At 40.7% G+C, this 22,124-nt stretch overlaps 1 protein-coding gene across 2 annotated transcripts in view; it reads right to left on the bottom strand.

The window, feature by feature from the left end:
* Positions 1-254: 254 nt before the first annotated feature.
* The window catches only part of PLEKHB2 (pleckstrin homology domain containing B2), a 53,961-nt gene continuing 32,091 nt past the window's right edge, over positions 255-22,124 (bottom strand). The window contains exons 7-8 of one of the 2 annotated variants that reach the window (XM_061135689.1): positions 7,967-8,075; positions 255-3,022 (exon numbers count right to left, since the gene is read on the bottom strand). In XM_061135689.1, the coding sequence (XP_060991672.1) occupies positions 2,886-3,022; positions 7,967-8,075 (246 nt within the window). In that variant the 3' untranslated portion in view covers positions 255-2,885. The remainder of the gene's footprint in view (positions 3,023-7,966; positions 8,076-22,124) is intronic. The other variant, XM_061135690.1, reaches the window with a different exon arrangement.

The raw sequence follows: 22,124 nt of genomic DNA, 5'->3' as shown, positions 1-22,124 counted from the left end.
TAAGACAGGAATTTAATGAGTTATTGTTTTCTGATGTGACAACACATTCCCTAGCACTTAGGGAAAGCTCAATAAATGGCATTCTTATTGCCTGTGAAACAGCAGAACACGCTGTGTTACTACAAAATAATTAAAAAAAACAGATTGGTGTTTGCCAGAGGAGATAGTGGGGGATGGGAGAAATGCATGAACTGTTTTTAATCTTTATAGTTTAAATGAACTGAATTAAAAGAAAACAATACAAGTCAGTGAAATATGCTGTAAGGTTAACAATCATTTAATGTATTAACATTTTCACTTATAAACATACAATTTGCATATACAGGGAAAAACTGGTTCAGAGGACACCACAGAATACTAGAAACAGGCAAGCAATCAGAAAAGAAAAGATCAACCCAAGGAGAAAAAAAATGGAACTGCATTCCATGCCGGTGTCTATAAACTTGGGAAGGAGGAAAAGATCACACAGAATCACAATTAATGTAGAAAACAAACGTGGGTCATTCTGTATCAATGGCAGGAACTTCTCCCATGATCCAGATCTTGCATCCCAGTCCAGCCCATTTCATGAATGTTGATCTGAAACACAGTCACTCATCTCTCCCTTCTCTTTAAATCTAACCCTGAAGTTAACTCAAGAAATTAAACGAACAGAGCAAAGAAACAAGCAGACTGGCATGTGTGCAATATCAACGGCCAAATATTTAAAATTACACATGGAAGTAAAATGCTGACTAAATATTTTACTTTCGTTAAAGTGAACAAGTTCCTTCCAACTCACCTAACTTCTTGATTTAGGACTACCTAAGTGAGGTGACCAAAAGATTGGCATCTATGAGAACTGGAGCCAGGGGAATGAAGCATCTCAGCCCATCTTTATGCTAAGCACGCATTTCCTCTCAGGATCAAGTCACTAAGGCAGTGAACTTCCAGACTCAACTACAGTCACCCAACGTGGCTTGCCCGGCTAGGGACAGGGACTGGAGATGGGGGAGCACATGTATGTCAGGACTTCAGTCCACAGCGCCCCAACTCTGTCAGGGGGCGGAACTTAGGGAGACCATCTGCTTCAAGGGCATTTCAGGGACATGACTCAGTATCTGTTGTTCCAGTAATTCTTAGTTCAAAATTAACTGAGTTTAGTATTTTGCTTGTAAAGGATACAGCTTGAATAATGATTACCATCTGACCAAAGCTATTCTTATTACATATGATGTAAACTAAGTAACATTCTTAACCATCAAAACCAGTATTGTCACACATCGCATCTGGCAACTCTCCACCACATGACACATCCAAAGAAATGACAGCCAAGTATACTTCTTTTCAGCTGGAAACAGCTCTCTAGTGTCAACAGGTACAGTAGAATTGGCTAGGGAAACAGACCTATGGTCACCACAAAGTTCATTTGGCATCTAGTTTTCAGATGGAGATAGATCTATTCAAGTCTGCCTTAGAGGTGGAGTGGACTGATAAATGGAACAAAACACTGTGTCTGTAACTGGCCACACGAAATAAAAACAGAATTGGGGCTACCAGGAGTGTATTTTATGGAAACATGGCCACATGGAGTATAGCGGCAGAGACCTTCGATGTGCCTTTGTAAATGTACATTTTTTAAAACATGCGGGACAAAAAACTGGAATAACTGAAGCTTTAAAATTTACATAAAGAAATAAGAAAATTACAGAATGCAGGGCCCTTGGTTTTTCAGAGCTTCACATTTAAGTTGGGGCTCAAAATTAAATGGTTCAAGCTTCTCTGTGACACTAAAGTCAGAAATAAAAACCAGGCCGGTGTCCTGGTCAGGTGGAGAGTATCTTGAGCAGACCGTTCATGTCTCTGGGCCGAAGCTCCCGTCTATAACCTGAGTTCCCCCATCATGCAGCACAGAGCTCGGGGCAGCAGCAGTGCCCAGACCCACAGAGGACAGGCGATGGGCCCATCACCAGCCTTCAGAAGGACATCACACACACCCTCAGTGCAGCCCAGTCCCCTGGAACAGGACCACCGCAACTATGGCTCTCATTTCACTTTCCTCACCATTCTCTTCATATTATTTTCTCAACAAGTAGAAAAATAAGCTATAAGTAGGCTGAAGTGGCAATAAAAAATGCTCAAAGCTAACACTAAAACCATGATGCCTCTGAAAAAACTAAATCTACCTCCACACACTTTTTTGCAGTTGTTGTGCCTTCTTCAAGTGTTAAATGATAAAGCCCTAAAATGTTGACACTCTAGTCTACTCCTAATTTGGGATGCTTTCCAAGTATCACTACCAAAAACAAACAAGAATAAAATGAAAAAGCATCATTTTCAAGGGGGGAAACTGCCATGCCGTCCATCATCCTGAGCAGTCAGCTTTGCTAGCCAGTCCCAGAGGCTGTGGGATATCACCCCGCTGCCTAAAGAAGGTTCCAGCCTGTAACTCCTGAAGTAACATGCAGCCAGTTCTGGTCTGATGTTTGAAAGTCTGACATTAAACCAAAGAAGCTGCAGTTTTTCTCGCCAGGGTCATTCATTCACTCATACATCACCATGTTACCAGCAAAACACTAAAATAAGTTATCCCTTAAGAACTAAGACCTAACTCTAAAAACAAAACGGCCTTTCAAAACAGGTGTGTTTAAATAAAGTATTGCGAGAGTTTTATAAGGAAACTCCTCAAATGAGCCAGTGCCCCCAAATAGTCCACATGTTAGCTAAACAGCAGTCTAAAGCTTTCTCTGCGGTACTTCTATGTACTTATAAGCATTTTGTCACTACTTTCAAAAGAACTATTAAATCTATTACTAAAAATATTTGTTAACAAACAGAAATGCCCTGCAAATCATATTATTGCACACGGGGTATCAGAAGCTATGCACGTCGAGATTCCGAGGACTCTAGAAGACCCAGAACAGAGACCCCAGGGCCATGCCCGTGGCCGCCCCGGCTAGCATGCCCAGCGCCAGGTCACTGTCGTTGTCTCGATACCGCTCACGGATGATGACTTGGTTCGCAGGTTGCTGTCCATAAAGTCCTAGAAAGAAGGAAAGAACAGACTCCTGAGGAGCAGTTTGTGAAGTTCAACATTCACTCAGAAAGACCGCTCACTTGCCTGAGGTTTCTCCATGCACAGCACTCCTCCCACAGACTCGTCTCCCTCAGAGAGCTGGGAGTGGGGGTGACCTCAGTGAGTGCTCCCCAGCTCTCCTTCACCACAGGCGAAGGGGACTCGGCTTGGCCGAGCGAGGCGGACACCCCGTATCTAAGATGGAACTAAGAGAAAATCAAGATGCTCAGTCTCCCAAGGTCCGCAGTCCCAGACACTACAGAGAGCAGAATCCTGATGAAGCTACAAGCCCCAGCCCACAATGTCCGCTTCAGCCCCCGCACTGTGCTCATCGGGACGGCAGCAGACCAGGAGCACAGGACACACACAGCCTGGAGACTACGGGAGAGCCACGAAGCCTCATCGAGAAGTTAAACAGCTTCTTGGTATTCATGGAAACTTTTTAAATGAAACCTTAAATCTGCTAACATAATCTGCTCTTTATTTTTAATGTTATGCCTTTATGGAGAAAAAATATTTGTCAGAGGGAAAACATCTAAAAAACAAACTTTAAACAAGTTTAAAATTATTTGCACAATTAAAGTTCTCAATTGGAAATGTTTGTTTTCTTCCATATTTCACAATATTTTGTCCAAAAGCTAGTTAGCTTTAAAATTGTTCCCACAGGACTTCCCTGGTGGTGCAAAGGATAAGAATCTATCTGCCAATGCAGGGGACACAGGTTCGATCCCTGGACCAGGAGGATTCCACATACTGCAAAGCAGCTAAGCCCGTGTGCCACAACTATTGAGCCCGCACTCCAGAGCCCACGAGCCACAACCACTGAGCCCGCGTGTCCTAGAACCTGCGCTCTGCAACAAGAGAAGAGCCCCCAGTCTCTGCAACCAGAAAAAGCCCACATGCAACCACGGAGACCCAGCACAACTATAAATAAATTTCCTCACATACAGTGTTAACTTTCCTCCTTGACCCACTATGCTCTTAACAGTTCAACCCGAGGAAAATGAGAAATTGATCCAATAGTGATATGTCCATGAAGAATGAAGATACTAAAGGATAAGTGCTTACCAGTCTAAGCACTTACAGTATTACAAGCATTTCTATGTACAGACTCACTTAATCCTCACAATCACCCTAGGAGCTGAGCTTGCTGTCACCCGTGTTCTACAAACAGGCAAAGAGGGAGGCACCTGGGGCTTGGGTGCAGTGAGTGCCGGCCAGCCCAGGTGCTCCGGCTACAGTGTGCACCCAGACACCAGTGCCCCAGGTACGAAGGAAAGAGAGGCGTCAAAGCCACAGAGAAGGAAAATGGGACCACTATAAACCTGAAGGCGTATCAAGTACAGGCAACAGCATTAGAAGCAAAGCTTTTTTATGTAATATTTAAACTACATAACTGGTAAACTGTAGCATTCATAATCACAGCCTTAAAATTTTAAAAATCTCATCAACCAGTAAAATGTAATATAGTAGCACCCTGTAGCTGACCTAATTTAAAGACCCCTGGAAAATCTAAATCTGCATTCCAGCTTTAGCTCCACAGAAGGACCCCCTTACTGCATGACCAGGAGCCAACTTCTGCAGCTCACCTCTGTTCCTACCAAAAGCTAAGTCTTTACCAAAGTCAGCTGGGGAACATTTCCAAACTGTACTTATTTTAATTACCTAATTTAATCTTTACATAAATGATCCAAACATGAATGTAGAAAAGGAAGATATTGTTAGATATTTTAAGAACAACTAAGTCAGATACTTTTGGGCTTCCCTGGAGACTTAGATGGTAAAGAATCCGCCTGCAATGCAGGAGACCTGGATTCGATTCCTGGGTTGGGAAGATCCTGGAAAGACTAAACAAAGGCAGATAACTTTTACAAATCACTATCAAACCAAGAAACTGAGAATTACAAAATCTAGACTTGGCCCCTGGAAACTGCAGAGCAATTACGTGTCATGAGTACCATCTGGACAAGACACAAACAGAGGACTCCAACCAAAGGAGCCAACTCAAACCAAACACCTCAAGCCCAGATTAAGAGACAACTGAACAAATGCCTGCTAGTGTGGGAAAATTAAAACGGAATACTTCCAGTGTGTACACAGCACTTTTTAGATTGGCTGACTGACACCAGTTCCAGTAATGTTAAAGAGAAGGCCTGTAACCTTCTCTGCGCAACAAGGGCCCCTGTGGACACTGCCCGGCAGAGTGTCATGAAGCTGGCAAAGCACCAGTGTCCTGGAAAGGCTGATGAAGGGCTCCTGACTGGTTACCAGCACGATGCTGCCGTGGGATGACCACAGCGGAGCAGCCGTCCACAGCAAGCACACCGGCAGTGTGCACACAGCACTTTTCAAACTGGTTGGTAGGCATCTGGCTGTCACGAGGTAAATGCCAAATGCCTGCCAACTGCACTCAGCCCTCAGCAGCAAGTTGTCTGAGGCTGCACCGAGAATGCCGTCTCGTCGTTCATGATGCAAGTCAAAGGCATGAATGGAATCCTATGTATAGAAATTGCCTTCACAAGCACAAAACTTCTGCTCTTCCACAGAGGAAGAAACAGCTAGGATTATCCCCATCTATGGCCTAGGGAGGTGAATAAAAGTCTGGCTCTCATCAGACGAATAGGCCAGGACTTAAAAACTGAACACAAACCGCAAAATAAATGGGAAAAAAATAATTAATACAAGGGAAAATTTAATTCATAAACAATTATACAATCCTTATCTTTGCCAGTCATCAGAAATGTAAACTAAGGCAACCTGGCTCCACGTTAAGACCTAAGGAGGTTATCAGAACTTTCAGAGCACAACAGAAACAGCAAGCAATCTTGATGCAACTGCAGAGAAGCCAGAACATCAGCAGTCCCAGGGGGCACTGTAAGCTGGTGAGCTACTCCGGGAAACACCTTAGTAAAAGCACAGCGTCAAGAGCTACTGCAACACTGTCAGCTGAAATGAAATAAAGTGTAAACTTCCCTCAAAACAATCCAGAGCCGAGGACAAGAGGTACAGATGAAACAAGATGCTGTACCTGCTGAAGCTGGTAACAGGTAAATTTAACAGCTCATTTACTGTCCTTACTGTAAACTTTCATAATTTTAAAATGTATCAAAAACAAAATGTTTATGCCCTTTGACATATTAACATACAGAAATCAGAAATGTATTCTAAGACATATTTAACAGGAATAAAAAACAAACTGATTAGAAACAATCAAAGCAATATCTATGACAGAAAAATTGAAAAGAAAAAGTAAACAGCCAATAAGTACTAGAAGACTTAATATTACCCCATATGATAGGATGCAATCATTAAAAATACTTACGAAGATTATGTAGCACTCTGGACAAAATATATAAAATTTTTAAATGAGAATGGAATGTAAAAAGTAACGTAATGCCATTAACAAAACAAAACATAATAAAGCAAACATGCTCCAAAAAAGTATAAGATAACAAAGATGAAACTATTATTTTACAAGAAGAAAATAATTAAACAAAAATAGCTGTGCTAGGATCAGAGGATAGACAAATAGCTCATTTTTTAGTATCATTATTTCACTGATTTTCAACTTGACACACACAAAAAATCAACCAAGGCAAAATTCTTCAGAGTCTACACTACCTTAATGATCAGTATCAGATTCCCAAAACAGGTAACTGGAGAAACTCTCTATTAGGTGCTAATGCACCACTAACCACCACTAACTGTGAGTCTAGGGCCGTCAAATCCAGACTCTGTGGCAACCCCACTGGCTTCTTTGTGGCACTGATATCAGTGACCACTCACTCTTCTGGTAACACTGTCCTTCCACTGCTTCTGTGAAAAGGCACTGTGCTATATTCCTGATCTCGCGGCACCCTCTGGGCTCCCATTCCAATCCATTCATCAATTCACTCTCTGGTGTGTCGCTGTGACATGCCATACTCACCAAGAACTGCACCTGCCTGACTTCACCTGCTCACGGGGCTCTGGGTATGGTCTCACTCTTCAGGCCATCAGTCACATAGCTCAGGTCACCCTTGCCCTGGCTGTACGCTCCAGCACCATTGCCAGCATATTCCTGACCTCTACCCTACAGACGTCCCCCTGCCCAGGCTGCACCCAGGACTCGACGCTATCTCAGTTCAGTTCAGATGCTCAGTCGTGTCCGGCTCTTTGAGACCCCATGGACTGCAGCAGCCAGGCTTCCCTGTCCATCACCAACTCCTAGAGCTTGCTCAAACTCATGTCTATCAAATCGGTGATGCCATCCAACCATCTCATCCTCTGTAGTCCCCTTCTCCTCCTGCCCTCAATCTTTCCCAGCCTCAGGGTCTTTTCCAATGAATCAGTTCTTCGCATCAGATGGCTAAAGTATTAGAGCTTCAGCTTCAGTATCAGTCCTTCTGATGAATATTCAGGACCGATTTCCTCTGACGCTATCTACACAGGTCAGTCACTCACACCTAACACTTTGTTTCAGGTTGAGATGAAAATGAAAGGAGTAAATATAAACCTTTCCATGCCTCTACTTCATCTGCAAAATGAAACATCATCTCCGTAGTGATCATTTTTGAAAGATAAAACCAGAAGGAAAAAAACAGGAGAAAGATTACCTCCTATTCCTTAAAATGGTACTCTTAGGTTATTTCTTAATGAAAGTGTATTTCAATAAGTACAAATTCTCATCTTGGGGATGAATCTGAATACAACAGTAAAGTTTTAAAAATCAAGCCTACTCTAACTTTGTAAAGTAGTGTGAAAAGATATAATGCTTTCTTTCTTCTTTCCTTTTTTTTAAAATTACAGTTTTAAATTATAGAAAAATTACAGTTCACTTACCCCTAAACTGAGAAATAAAAATTCCTCAGGCTTCAGTGATCTACACACTAAATGACGAGAAACCGGGAAGGAAAGGCTGGCGTGAGTTACCTGCATATGGGTACTGATAGGGAACAGCATAAGCCTGTCCATTTGCAGCATAGACAACTTGAGTTCCTGGTGGGTATGCACCACTGTATGGACCATAGCCATATGCCTGCTGAAAAAGATATAAGCCCATTAGAAATACAGTTTTAAAATTCAACATCCATTTACAATAAAAACTCTCAACCAAATGGTTATAAAGAGAACATACCTCAACATAAGAAAAGCTGTATATGACAAGCCCATAGCTAGCATCAACACTCAATGGATGGTGAAACGCTAAACAATTTCTCTGTGATCAGGAACAAGACAATGATGCCTACTGTACCCACTTTTATTCAACATACTATCAGAAAGCCAAGTCAGAGCCATTTAGACAAGAAAAGGAAATAAAAGGCAACCAAACTAGAAAGGAAAAAGTACTGAGTTAGCCAAAAAGTTTGCTGGGGCTTTTCTGTAAGATGGTATGGAAAAAAACCAAATGAACTTTTTGGCCAACCCGATAAAACTGTCAATACAGAAACCCCTAAAGACTCTATAAAAAAACTGTAAGAATAAAATGAATTCAGTACAGTTCCAGGATACAAAATAAACAGAAATCTGCTGAATTTCAATACACTAGGAGCAAACTTTCAGAAAGAGAAATTAAGAAAATGATACTATGTACAATTGCATCAAAACAATAAATTGTGATCTTCCCAACCCAGGGATCAAATCAGGGTCTCCTGCACTGCAGGCAGATTCTTTACCATCTAACACACCACGGAAGCCCATGATAAACATACTACTATATATAAAATAGATAATCAACAAGGACCTACTGTATAGCACTGGGAACTCTACCCAAAACTCTGTAATGACCTATAAGGGAAAAGAACCTGAAAAATAATATACATACATATATGTACAGATGAATCAGTTTGTTGTACACTTGAAACTAATACAATATTGTAAACCAAGTATGTTGTTGTTCAGTTGCTCAGTCATGTCCAACTCTTTGCCATCGCATGGACTGCAGCACACCAGGCTTCCCTGTCCTATCTCCCGGAGTTTGCTCAGATTCATGCCCACTGGGGTCGGTGATGGGGTCCAATCAGCTCATCCTCTGTTGCCTCCTTCTCCTCCTGCCCTCAATCTTTCCCAGCATCAGAGTGTTATTCCAATGAGTCAGCTCTTCTCATCAGGTGGCCAAAGTATTGGAACTTCAGCTTCTGTCCTTCCAATGAATATTCAGGGTTAATTTCCTTTAGGATTGACTGGTTTGATCTGCTTGCTGTCCCAAGACACTCTCAAGAGTCTTCTCCAACACCACAGTGCACAAGCATCAATTCTTCAGCACTCAGCCTTCTTTACAGTCCAACTCTCACACCCTACATAACTACTTGAAAAACCAGAGCTTTGACTATACAGACCTTTGTCTGCAAAGTGATGTCTCTGCTTTTTAATACACCGTCTAGGTTTGTCATAGCTTTTCTTCCAAGGAGCAAGCGTCTTTTGTGGCTGTTGTCACTATCCACAGTGATTTTGGAGCATAAGAAAATAAAACCTGTAACTGTTTCCATTTTTTCCCCTTCTGTTTCCCATGAAGTGATGGGATCGAATGCTATGATCTTTTGAATGTTTTGAATGTTGAGTTTTAAGCCAGCTTTTTCACTCTCCTCTTTCACAAAGAGGCTCTTTAGTTCCTCTTTGCTTTCTGCCATGAGAGTGGTATTATCTGCATATCTGAGGTTGTTGATATTTCTCACAGCAATCTTAACTCCAGCTCGGGATTCATCCAGACTACATTTTGCATGATATACTGTGCACATAAGTTAAATAAGCAGGGTGACAATATACAGCCTTGACATACTCCTTTTGCCAATTCTGAACCAATCCACTGTTCCATGTCTGGTTCTAACTTCCTTCTTAAGCTACTTACAGGTTTCTCAGGAGACAGGTAAAGTGGTCTGGCATTCCCATCTCTTTTAAGAATTTTCCAGAGTTTGCTGTGATCCACACAGTCGAAGGCTTTAACATAGTCAATGAAACAAAAGTAGATGTTTTTCTGGAATTCCCTTGCTTTTTCTATGATCCAACAGATGTTGGCAATTTGATCTCTGGTAACTCTGCCTCTTCGAAACCCAACTTGTTTATATGGAAGTTCTTGGTTCATGTACTCCTAAAGCCTAGCTTGAAGGATTTTGAGCATAACCTTGCTAGCATGTGAAATGAGCACAATTGTACAGTAGTCTGAACATTCTTTAGTGCTGCCTTTCTTGGGGATTGTAATGAAAACACCTTTCCCAGTCCTGTGGCCAAGGCCGACTTTTCCCAATTTGCTGACATATTGTGTGCAGCACTTTAACAGCATCATCTTTTAGGATTTGAAATAGCTCAGCTGGAAATCCATCACCTCCACTAGCTTTGTTTGTAGTAATTAATTCTTCCTAAGACCCACTTGACTTCACACTCCAGGATGTCTGGCTCTAGGTGAATGACCACACCAGTGTAGTTATCTGGGTCATTAAGATCTTATTTGTATAGCTCTGTGTATTCTTGCCACCGTCTTAATTTCTTCTGCTTCTGTGAGGTCCTTGCTGTTTCTGTCCTTTATTGTGCCCATCTCTGCATGAAATTGGTATCTCCCAATTTTCTTGAAGAAATCTCTAGTCTTTCCCATTCTGTTGTTTTCCTCTATTTCTTCACACTGTTTACTTAAGAAGGCCTTTTTAGCTCTCCTTGCTGTTCTCTGGAACTCTACATTCAATTGGGAATATCTTTCCCTTTCTCATTTGCCTTTTGCTTGTCTTCTTTCCCAGCTGTTTGTAAGGTGTCCTCAGACAGACAACCACTTTGCCTTCTTGCATTTCTTCTTCTTTGGGATGGTTTTGGTCACCACCTCCTATTCAATGTTACAAACTTCCATCCACAGTCCTTCAGGCACCCTGTTTACCAGATCTAATCCCTTGAATCTATTCATCACCTCCACTATATAATCATAAGGGCTTTGATTTAGGTCATACTTGAATGGTCTAGTGGTTTTCCCTACTTTCTTCAATTTAAGTCTGAATTCTTCAGTAAGGAACTTACAATCTGAGCCACAGTCAGCTCCAGGTCTTGCTTTTGCTGACTGTAAGAACTTCTCCATCTTTGGCTGCAAAGAACATTATCTAATTTCAGTATTGACCATCTGGTGATGTCCACATGTAGAGTTATCTCTTGTGTTGTTGGAAGAGGGTGTTTGCTATGATTAGTGCATTCTCTTGGCAAAACTCAACCTCTGCCCTGCTTCTTTTTGTACTCCAAGCCAAACTTGCCTGTTACTCCAGGCATCTCTTGACTTCCCACCTTTGCATTCCAATCCCCTATGATGAAAATAACACTTTTCAGGTGTTAGTTCTAGAAGGTCTTGTAGGTCTTCATAAAACCAGTCAACCTCAGCTTCTTTGGCTTTAGTGGCTGGGGCACAGATTGGATTACTGTGATGTTGAATGGTTTGCCTTGGAAACAGACGGCGATCATTCTGTCATTTTTTAGACTGCAACCAAATATTTCATTCTGAACTCTTGTTGACTATAAGGGCTAGTCCACTTCTTCTAAGGGATTCTTGACCATAGTAGTATATACAATGGTCATCAGAATTAAATTCACCCATTTCCATCCATTTTAGTTCACTGATTCCTAAAATACTGATGTTTACTCTTGGTATCTCCCTCTTGACCCTGTCCAATTTACCTTGATGCAAGGACCTAACATTCCAGGCTCCTATGCAACACTGCTCTTTACAGCATTGGACTTTACTTTCACCACCAGACACACCCACAGGTGAGCCTCATTCCCTCTTTGGACAAGCTACTTCATTCTCTCTGGACCTACTTCTCCACTCTTCCCCAGTACCATATTGGACACCTACTGACCTGGGAGGCTCATCTTCTGGTGTCATATCTTTTTGCCTTTTCATTCTGTTCATGGGGTTCTCAAGGCAAGAATACTTCAGGGGTTTACCATTCCCTTCTCCAGTAGATCACGTTTTATCAGAACTCACCACCATGACCCATCTATCCATCACAGCATGGCTCACAATTTCACCAAGTTACACAAGGCTGTGATCCCTGTGATCATTTTGGTTAGCTTTCTGTGACTGCGGTTTTCATTCTAGAGGTGGTGGGATTATAGTCAAGTATACGCTAATATAAGTACACTTGATATCTAAGTATATCAAGTATACTCTAATATAAAATGAAAATTATAAAACAAAACAAAAAAGCAATAAAATGCCTAGGATAAATTTAACCAAGGAGGTGAAGGGCCTATACACTGAAAACTATACAACAGTGATGAAAGATATTGAAAATATAAGTAAATGAAAATATATTCCAAGCTAATGGATTGGAAGAATCATTAAAATGCCCATACTATCCAATAATCTACAGATTCAATGCAATTCCTATCAAATTTCCAATGGCATTTTTTGTAGCAATAGAATAATTCTATAATTTGTATGGAACTACAAAAGACCCATGGAGAAGGAAATGGCAACCCACTCCAGTATTCTTGCCTGGAAAATCCCAAACATAGCCAAAGAAAGGAGAATATAGCTGAAGGTGGCATGCTTCCAGATTTCAAACTAAACTACAAAGTAATCACAACAGTATGGTATTGGCATAAAAACAGACACAGAATCAACGGAACAGGAGAGCCCAGATACAAACCCACATATATATGGTAAATTAACTCACTGCAAAGGAGCCAAAAATATACAAAACAATGGGGAAAGGAGAGTTTCTTCAATAAATGGTGCTGAGAAAGTTAAGACAGCCATATGCAAAAGAATGAAATTTGAACATAGATGGTATCTTATACCATACCCAAAACTTGATTCAAAATGGATTAAAGATGTAAGATCTGAAACCCTTAAAACTCCTAGAAAAAATCATAGGTGATAAGCTCCTCAACACTGGTTACAGTGATGATTTTTTTGGATCTGATTCCAAAATCAAAGGCAACAAAAGCAAAAATAAGTGTGAGACTACATCAAACTAAAAAGCTCCTAAACAACAAAGGAAATCGTCAACAAAATGAAAAGGCAAGCTATCAAATGGGAGAAAATATTCATAAATCATGTTATCTGGTAAGAAGTTAATACTTAAAGTATCAATATATAAGGAACACATACAACTCAAAGGCAAAAAACAATCTGATTAAAAAACAAACCAAAGAACTAAACAGACATCTTCCCAAAGAAGAAATACAGATGGCCAACAAGCACATGAAAAGATACTCAATGTCACTAATCATCAGGAAAACGCAAATCAAAACCACAATGAGTATCACCTCACACTTGTTAGAATGACTATTATTAAAAAGACAAAAAATAACAACTGCTGACAAGGATGTGAAGAAAAGGGAACCCTCATACACAATCATGATAAGATTTTATCTTGTCTGGCGCCTCCTGTATCTAAAACAATAATGGAAGGGAGTTCCTCAAAAAATTAAGAATAGAATTACCAGTTGATCCAGCAATTCCACTTCGGAGTATTTATTCAAAAGCAAAAAAAAAATCACTAACACAAAAAGGTATCTGTATCCCCATGTTCACTGCAGCATTATTTACAATAGCTAAGATACGGAAACAATGTAAAGTGTCCATCAACTTACAAACATATAAAGAAAATGTGGTCCAAATATACAATGGAATATTATTCTACCATTAGAAAAGGACATCTTGTCTTTTTTGCCTCCATGGATAGACCCTGAGTTTTTGAAAGAAGTCAAAGACAAATACCATACAATCTCATCTGTATGTGGAATCTATATTTAAAACAACAACAACAAAAAAAGTTCACAATACAGAGAACAGACTGGTAGCTGGCAAACGGAAAGGAGAACCAGAGAGGTGGGGTTGCAGGGTGGACAGGGGATGAACAAACTGGGTAAGGGAATCAAAACGCACAAACTTCCAGTCATGAAATAAATAAGCCATGGGGATATAATGCACACCATGGTGGCTATAGTCTATACTACTATATTGCATCTTTGAAAGTTGCTAAGAGAGTAGATCTTAAAAGTTCTCAACATTTAAGAAAACAATTCTTTACATATGATGACAGATGTTAACCAGACCTAGTGCAGTGATTATTTTGCAATATATACAAACAGAGATATGGTGACAGATGTTAACCAGACCTAGTGCAATGATTATTTTGCAATATATACAAATACAGATTATGTTGTACACTGGAAACTAACATAATGTTGCATGTCAATTATACCTCAATTTTTTTAAACACAATTTGAAACCACCGGCAATGTATTAAAATTGGTTCTCCAGGCAGGAGGAGCCAAGATGGCGGAGGAACAGGACAGGGAGACCACTTTCTCCCCTACAAATTCACTGAAAGAACAACTGAATGCAGAGCAAACTTCAAAAAACAACTTCTGATCGCTAGCTGAGGTCATCAGGCGCCCAGAAAAGCAGCCCATTGTCTTCGAAAGGAGGTAGGACAAAATATAAAAGATAAAAAGAGAGACAAAAGAGCTAGGGACGGAGATCCGTCCGGGGAAGGGAGTCTTAATAGAGGAAGTTTCCAAACACCAGGAAACCCTCGCACTGGCGGGTCTGGGGGAAGTTTTTGAATCTCAGAGGGCAACCAAACTGGGAGGGGAATAATAAATAAAACCCACAGATAACGTGCCTAAAAGCAACTCCCAGCAGAAAAGTACCCCAGACACCCGCATCCGCCACCAGCAAGTGGGGGTGGAACGGAGAGGAGCAGGCGGCACTGCTTAGGGTAAGGACGGGGCCTGAGTGCCCTGAAGACAATCGGAGGGAGGTTTTGTGAGTTACCAACTTAAACTGTGGGACAGCAAGAGAGAGAAAATTAACCGGCCCGAACACACTGCCGGCCGTTCACAGAACAAAGGGACCGGGCAAGTCCAGAGGAGCTAGCCGGCTGCAGACCGGCCCAGCCCCGCCGGAGGCAGCAGTCAGGGGGGAGGGGAAAGGGGCAGGCTTAATCCCAAGGACCGCATCCCCTGCCGCACTGCAAACAGGCCCCAGTTTCTAATCAAAGACCTCCTGAGATTCTGGATGGTCGACATCCGCAGGGAGGGTCGCGGCGAGACACAGGGCGCAGGCACCCGACCGGCGCGGGCGGGGACTGGGGCTGGGGACGCGGAGGGCAGAGGGCGCGCGCACCCGACTGGCGCCGGCGGAAACTGAGACTGGGGACGCGGAGGGCAGAGGGCGCGCGCACCCGACTGGCGCCGGCGGAAACTGAGACTGGGTCCGCGGAAGGGAGTGGGCGCGCAACACCTGGGGAGAGTGCGCCCGTCAAGCTCCTGGCTGCCTGGACCGCTCTGACGGGGAAGGCACAGAGAGCAGGCCCAGCTTTTCCTTCCGCGCTTTTGTGGGACACCCGAGGGCTGGAACCTCGCGCAGCGCGGGGCGCGCTCCATATAGAACAGCCGGGAGCCTGAGCAGCGTAGACCGGAAAGCAGCGCCCCTCCCTCCCCGCAGAGAGACGGAACTAGCTACCTGAATAAGAGTCCACCTCCGCCCGCCTGTGTCAGGGTGGAAATTAAGCACCGAAGAGGCCGGTAAACAGAAGCCAAATAAACAAAGGGAACCGCTTCAGAAGCAACCGGTGCAACAGATTAAAATCCCTGTAGATTACACCGACTACACCGGAAGGGGCCTGTAGATATGGAGAAGTGTAAGCTGGAACGAGGAGCTATCTGAAACTGAACCGAACCCACACTGACCGCAACAGCTCCAGAGAAATTCCTACATATATTTTTACTTTTTTTTTTTTAATTAACAAAAAATTTTTTCTTTTCTTTTCTTATTTTTTCTCCTTTATTTTCTTTTAAAGTTCCCTATTACTCCCCCATTACTCCTTAACTTTCCTTTTCATAGATTTTTACAATTTTTTTAATTAGGAAAAAAATTTTTTTCTTGTTTTTTTCTCTTTTATTCTTTTTTTTTTCTTTTACTTTTATTTCCTTTTAAAGTCCTGTATTACTCATCTCTATTTCTTAATTTTCATTTTCATTTCACTATGACCTTGCAAAAAAAAAAAAAAGAGAAGCCCTATTTTTAAACCAAACTTCATATATATTTCTAAAATGTTTTGTGTTTTGGTTTTTAATATTGTATTTTTAAGGTCTAACCTCTACTCTAGATTTTTAATCTTTGTTTTTCAGTATGTGATATAAATTTTGGACATTTAAGAATCCAATATTCAGTTCCCATTTTTATTCAGGAGTGTGTTGATTACTCTCTCCCAATTTACTCTCCGTTTTCTCCCTCAGAACACCTCTATTTCCTCCTTTCCCCTTCTCTTCCCAATCCAATTCTGTGAATCTCTATGGGTGTCTGGGCTTCGGAGAACACTCTGGGAACAGACAACTGCATAGATTTGTCTCTCTACTCTTGAGTCCCCCTTTTTCTCCTCCTGCTCATCTCTATCTCCTTCCTCCCTCTCCTCTTCATGTAACTCTGTGAACCTCTCTGGGTGTCCCTCACGGTGGAGAATCTTTTCACCATTAACCTAGAAGTTTTATTATCAGTGCTGTATAGTTGGAGAAGTCTTGAGACTACTGGAAGAATAAAACTGAAATCCAGAGGCAGGAGACTTAAGCCCAAAACCTGAGAACACCAGAAAACTCCTGACTACACAAAACATTAAGTAATAAGAGACCGTCTAAAAGCCTCCATACCTACACTGAAACCAACTACCACCCAAGAGCCAGTAAGTTTCAGAGCAAGACATACCACGCAAATTCTCCAGCAACATAGGAACATAACCCTGAACGTCAACATACAGGCTGCCTAAAGTCATACCTGACACATAGACCCATCTCAAAACTCATTACTGGACACTCCATTGCACTCCAGAGAGAAGAAATCCAGTTCCACGCACCAGAACACTGACACAAGATTCCCAAACCAGGAAACCTTGACAAGCCAATTGTCCAACCCTACCCACTGGGTAAAACCTCCACAATAAAAAGGAACCACAGACCTCCAGAATACAGAAAGGCCACTCCAGACACAGCAATCTAAACAAGATGAAAAGGGAGAGAAATACCCAACAGGTAAAGGAACATGAAAAATGCCCACCAAGTCAAACAAAAGAGGAGGAGATAGGGAATCTACCTGAAAAAGAATTTAGAATAATGCTAATAAAAATGATCCAAAATCTTGAAAACAAAATGGAGTTACAGATAAATAGCCTGGAGACAAAGATTGAGAAGATGCAAGAAATGTTTAATAAAGGCCTAGAAGAAATAAAAAAAGAGTCAATTAAAAATGAATAATGCAATAAATGAGATCAAAAACACTCTGGAGGGAACGAAGAGTAGAATAACGGAGACAGAAGATAGGATAAGTGAGGTAGAAGATAAAATGGTGGAAATAAATGAAGCAGAGAGGAAAAAAGAAAAAAGAATCAAAAGAAATGAGGACAACCTCAGGGACCTCTGGGACAATGTGAAACGCCCCAACATTCTAATCATAGGAGTCCCAGAAGAAGAAGACAAAAAGAAAGGCCATGAGAAAATACTCGAGGAGATAATAGCTGAAAACTTCCCTAAAATGGGGAAGGAAATAGCCACCCAAGTCCAAGAAACTCAGAGTCCCAAACAGGATAAACCCAAGGTGAAACACCCCAAGACACATATTAATCAAATTAACAAAGATCAAACACAAAGAACAGATATTAAAAGCAGCAAGGGAGAAACAACAAATAACACACAAAGGGATTCCCATAAGGATAACAGCTGATCTATCAATAGAAACCCTCCAGGCCAGAAGGGAATGGCAGGACATACTTAAAGTAATGAAAGAGAATAACCTACAACCTAGATTACTGTACCCAGCAAGGATCTCATTCAGATATGAAGGAGAATTCAAAAGCTTTACAGACAAGCAAAAGCTGAGAGAATTCAGCACCACCAAACCAGCTCTTCAACAAATGCTAAAGGATCTTCCCTAGACAGGAAACACAGAAAGGTTGTATAAACGAGAACCCAAAACAACAAAGTAAATGGTAACGGGACCACACCTATCAGTAATTACCTTAAATGTAAATGGGTTGAATGCCCCAACCAAAGACAAAGACTGGCTGAATGGATACAAAAACAAGACCCCTATATATGCTGTCTACAAGAGACCCACCTCAAAACAAGAGACACATACAGACTAAAAGTGAAGGGCTGGAAAAAATATTTCATGCAGACGGAGACCAAAAGAAAGCAGGAGTCACAATACTCACATCAGACAAAATAGACTTTCAAATAAAGGATGTGAAAAGAGACAAAGAAGGACACTATATAATGATCAAAGGATCAATCCAAGAAGAAGATATAACAATTATAAATATATATGCACCCAACATAGGAGCACCGCAATATATAAGGCAAACGCTAACGAGTATGAAAGAGGAAATTAATAGTAACAGAATAATAGTGTGAGACTTTAATATCCCACTCACAACTATGGATAGATCAACTAAACAGAAAACTAACAAGGAAACACAAACTTTAAATGACACAATGGACCAGCTAGACCTAATTGATATCTTTTGGACATTTCACCCCAAAACAATCAACTTCACCTTTTGCTCAAGCGCACACGGAACCTTCTCCAGAATAGATCACATCCTGGGCCATAAATCTAGTCTTGGAAAATTAAAAAAAACTGAAATCATTCCAGTCATCTTTCTGACCACAGTGCAGTAAGATTAGATCTCAATTACAGGAAAAAAATTGGTCAAAATTCAAACATATGAAGGCTAAATAACATGCTTTTGAATAACCGACAAATCATAGAAGAAATCAAAAAAGAAATCAAAATATGCATAGAAATGAATGAAAACACAACAACCCAAAACCTATGGGACACTGTAAAAGCAGTGCTAAGGGGAAGGTTCACATCATTACAGGCTTACCTCAAGAAACAAAAAAAAAGTCAAATAAACAACCTAACTCTACACCTAAAGCAATTAGAGAAGGAAGAAATGAAGAACCCCAGGATTAGTAGAAGGAAAGAAATCTTAAAAATTAGGGCAGAAATAAATGAAAAAGAAACTAAAGAGACCATAGCAAAAATCAACAAAGCTAAAAGCTGGTTTTTTGGAAAAAATAAACAAAATTGACAAACCATTAGCAAGACTCATTAAGAAACAAAGAGAGAAGAACCAAACTAACAACATTAGAAACAAAAATGGAGAGATCACAACAGACAACACTGAAAAAGAAAGGATCAAAAGAGACTACTACCATCAGCTCTATGCCAATAAAATGGACAACTTGGAAGAAATAGACAAATTCTTAGAAAAGTATAACTTTCCAAAACTGAACCAGGAAGAAACAGAAGATCTTAACAGACCCATCACAAGCAAGGAAATTGAAACTGTAATCAGAAATCTTCCAGCAAACAAAAGCCCAGGACCAGATGGCTTCACAGCTGAATTCTACCAAAAATTTAGAGAAGAGCTAACACCTATCTTACTCAAACTCCTCCAGAAAATTGCAGAAGGTAAACTTCCAAACTCATTCTATGAGGCCACCATCACCCTAATTCAAAAACCAGACAAAGATGCCACAAAAAAAGAAAACTACAGGCCAATATCACTGATGAACACAGATGCAAAAATCCTTAACAAAATTCTAGCAAACAGAATCCAACAACATATTAAAAAAATCATACACCATGACCAAGTGAGCTTTATCACAGGAATGCAAGGATTCTTTAATATCCACAAATCAATCAATCTAATACACCACGCTAACAAATTCAAAGATAAAAACCATATGATTATCTCAATAGATGCAAAGAAAGCCTTTGACAAAATTCAACACCCATTTATGATTAAAACTCTCCAGAAAGCAGGAATAGAAGGAACATACCTCAACATAATAAAAGCTATATATGACAAGCCCACAGCAAGCATTACCCTCAATGATGAAAAATTGAAAGCATTTCCCCTGAAATCAGGAACAAGACAAGGGTGCCCACTCTCACCACTACTATTCAACATAGTTTTGGAAGTTTTGGCCACAGCAATCAGAGCAGAGTAAAAGGAATCCAAATAGGAAAAGAAGAAGTGAAACTCTCACTGTTTGCAGATGACATGATCCTCTACATAGAAAACCATAAAGACTCTACCAGAAAATTACTAGAGCTAATCAACAAATATGGTAAAGTTGCAGGATATAAAATTAACACACAGAAATCCCTTCCATTCCTATACACTAACAATGAGAAAACAGAGAAATTAAGGAAACAATACCATTCACCATTGCAACAAAAAGAATAAAATACTTAGGAGTATATCTACCTAAAGAAACAAAGGACCTATACATAGAAAACTATAAAACACTGATAAAAGAAATCAAAGAGGACACGAACAGATGGAGAAACATACCGTGTTCATGGATTGGAAGAATCAATATTGTCAAATGGCAATACTACCCAAAGCAATCTATAGATTCAATGCAATCCCTATCAAGCTACCAACGGTATTTTTCACAGAACTAGAACAAATAATTCCACAATTTGTATGGAAATACAAAAAACCTTGAACAGCCAAAGCAATCTTGAGAAAGAAAAATGGAACTGGAGGAATCAACCTGCCTGACTTCAGACTCTACTACAAAGCCACAGTCATCAAGACAGTATGGTACTGGCACAAAGACAGAAATATAGATCAATGGAACAGAATAGAAAGCCCAAAGATAAATCCACGAACCTATGGACACCTTATCTTCGACAAAGGAGGCAAGGATATACAATGGAAAAAAGACAACCTCTTTAACAAGTGCTACTAGGAAAACTGGTCAACCACTTGTAAAAGAATGAAACTAGAACACTTTCTAACACCGTACACAAAAATAAACTCAAAATGGATTAAAGATCTAAATGTAAGACCAGAAACTATAAAACTCCTAGAGGAGAACATAGGCAAAACACTCTCCGACATGAATCACAGCAAGACCCTCTATGACCCACCTCCCAGAATATTGGAAATAAAAGCAAAAATAAACAAATGGGACCTATGAAACTTAAAAGCTTTTGCACAACAAAGGAAACTATAAGCAAGGTGAAAAGACAGCCCTCAGATTGGGAGAAAATAATAGCAAATGAAGCAACAGACAAAGGATTAATCTCAAAAATATACAAGCAACTCCTGCAGCTCAATTCCAGAAAAATAAATGACCCAATCAAAAAATGGGCCAAAGAACTAAACAGACATTTCTCCAAAGAAGACATACAGATGGCTAACAAACACATGAAAAGATGCTCAACATCACTCATTATCAGAGAAATGCAAATTAAAACCACAATGAGGTACCATTACATGCCAGTCAGGATGGCTGCTATCCAAAAGTCTACAAGCAATAAATGCTGGAAAGGGTGTGGAGAAAAGGGAACCCTCTTACACTGTTGGTGGGAATGCAAACTAGTACAGCCACTATGGAGAACAGTGTGGAGATTCCTTAAAAAACTGGAAACAGAACTGCCATATGACCCAGCAATCCCACTTCTGGGCATACACACCGAGGAAACCAGATGTGAAAGAGACACGTGCACCCCAATGTTCATCGCAGCACTGTTTATAATAGCCAGGACATGGAAGCAACCTAGATGCCCATCAGCAGACGAATGGATAAGGAAGCTGTGGTACATACACACCATGGAATATTACTCAGCCATCAAAAAGAATTCATTTGAGTCAGTTCTAATGAGATGGATGAAACTGAATACAGAGTGAAGTAAGCCAGAAAGATAAAGAACATTACAGCATACTAACACATATATATGGAATTTAGAAAGATGGTAATGATAACCCTGTATGCAAGACAGAAAAAGAGACACAGATATACAGAACAGACTTTTGGACTCTGTGGGAGACGGCGAGGGTGGGATGTTTCAAAAGAACAGCATCAAAACAAGTATATTATCTATAGTGAAACAGATCACCAGCCCAGGTTGGATGCATGAGACAAGTGCTCGGGCCTGGTGCACTGGGAAGACCCAGAGGAATCGGGTGGAGAGGCAAGTGGGAGGGGGGATCAGGATCGGGAATACATATAACGCCATGGCTGATTCATGTCAATGTATGACAAAACCCACTTCGATATTGTAAAGTAATTAGCCTCCAACTAATAAAAA

This window comes from Dama dama, chromosome 33 (genome assembly GCF_033118175.1).
Source record: "Dama dama isolate Ldn47 chromosome 33, ASM3311817v1, whole genome shotgun sequence".
In the NCBI taxonomy this organism is placed as follows: Eukaryota; Metazoa; Chordata; class Mammalia; order Artiodactyla; family Cervidae; genus Dama; species Dama dama.
This window is presented reverse-complemented; position numbering and strand designations above follow the sequence as displayed.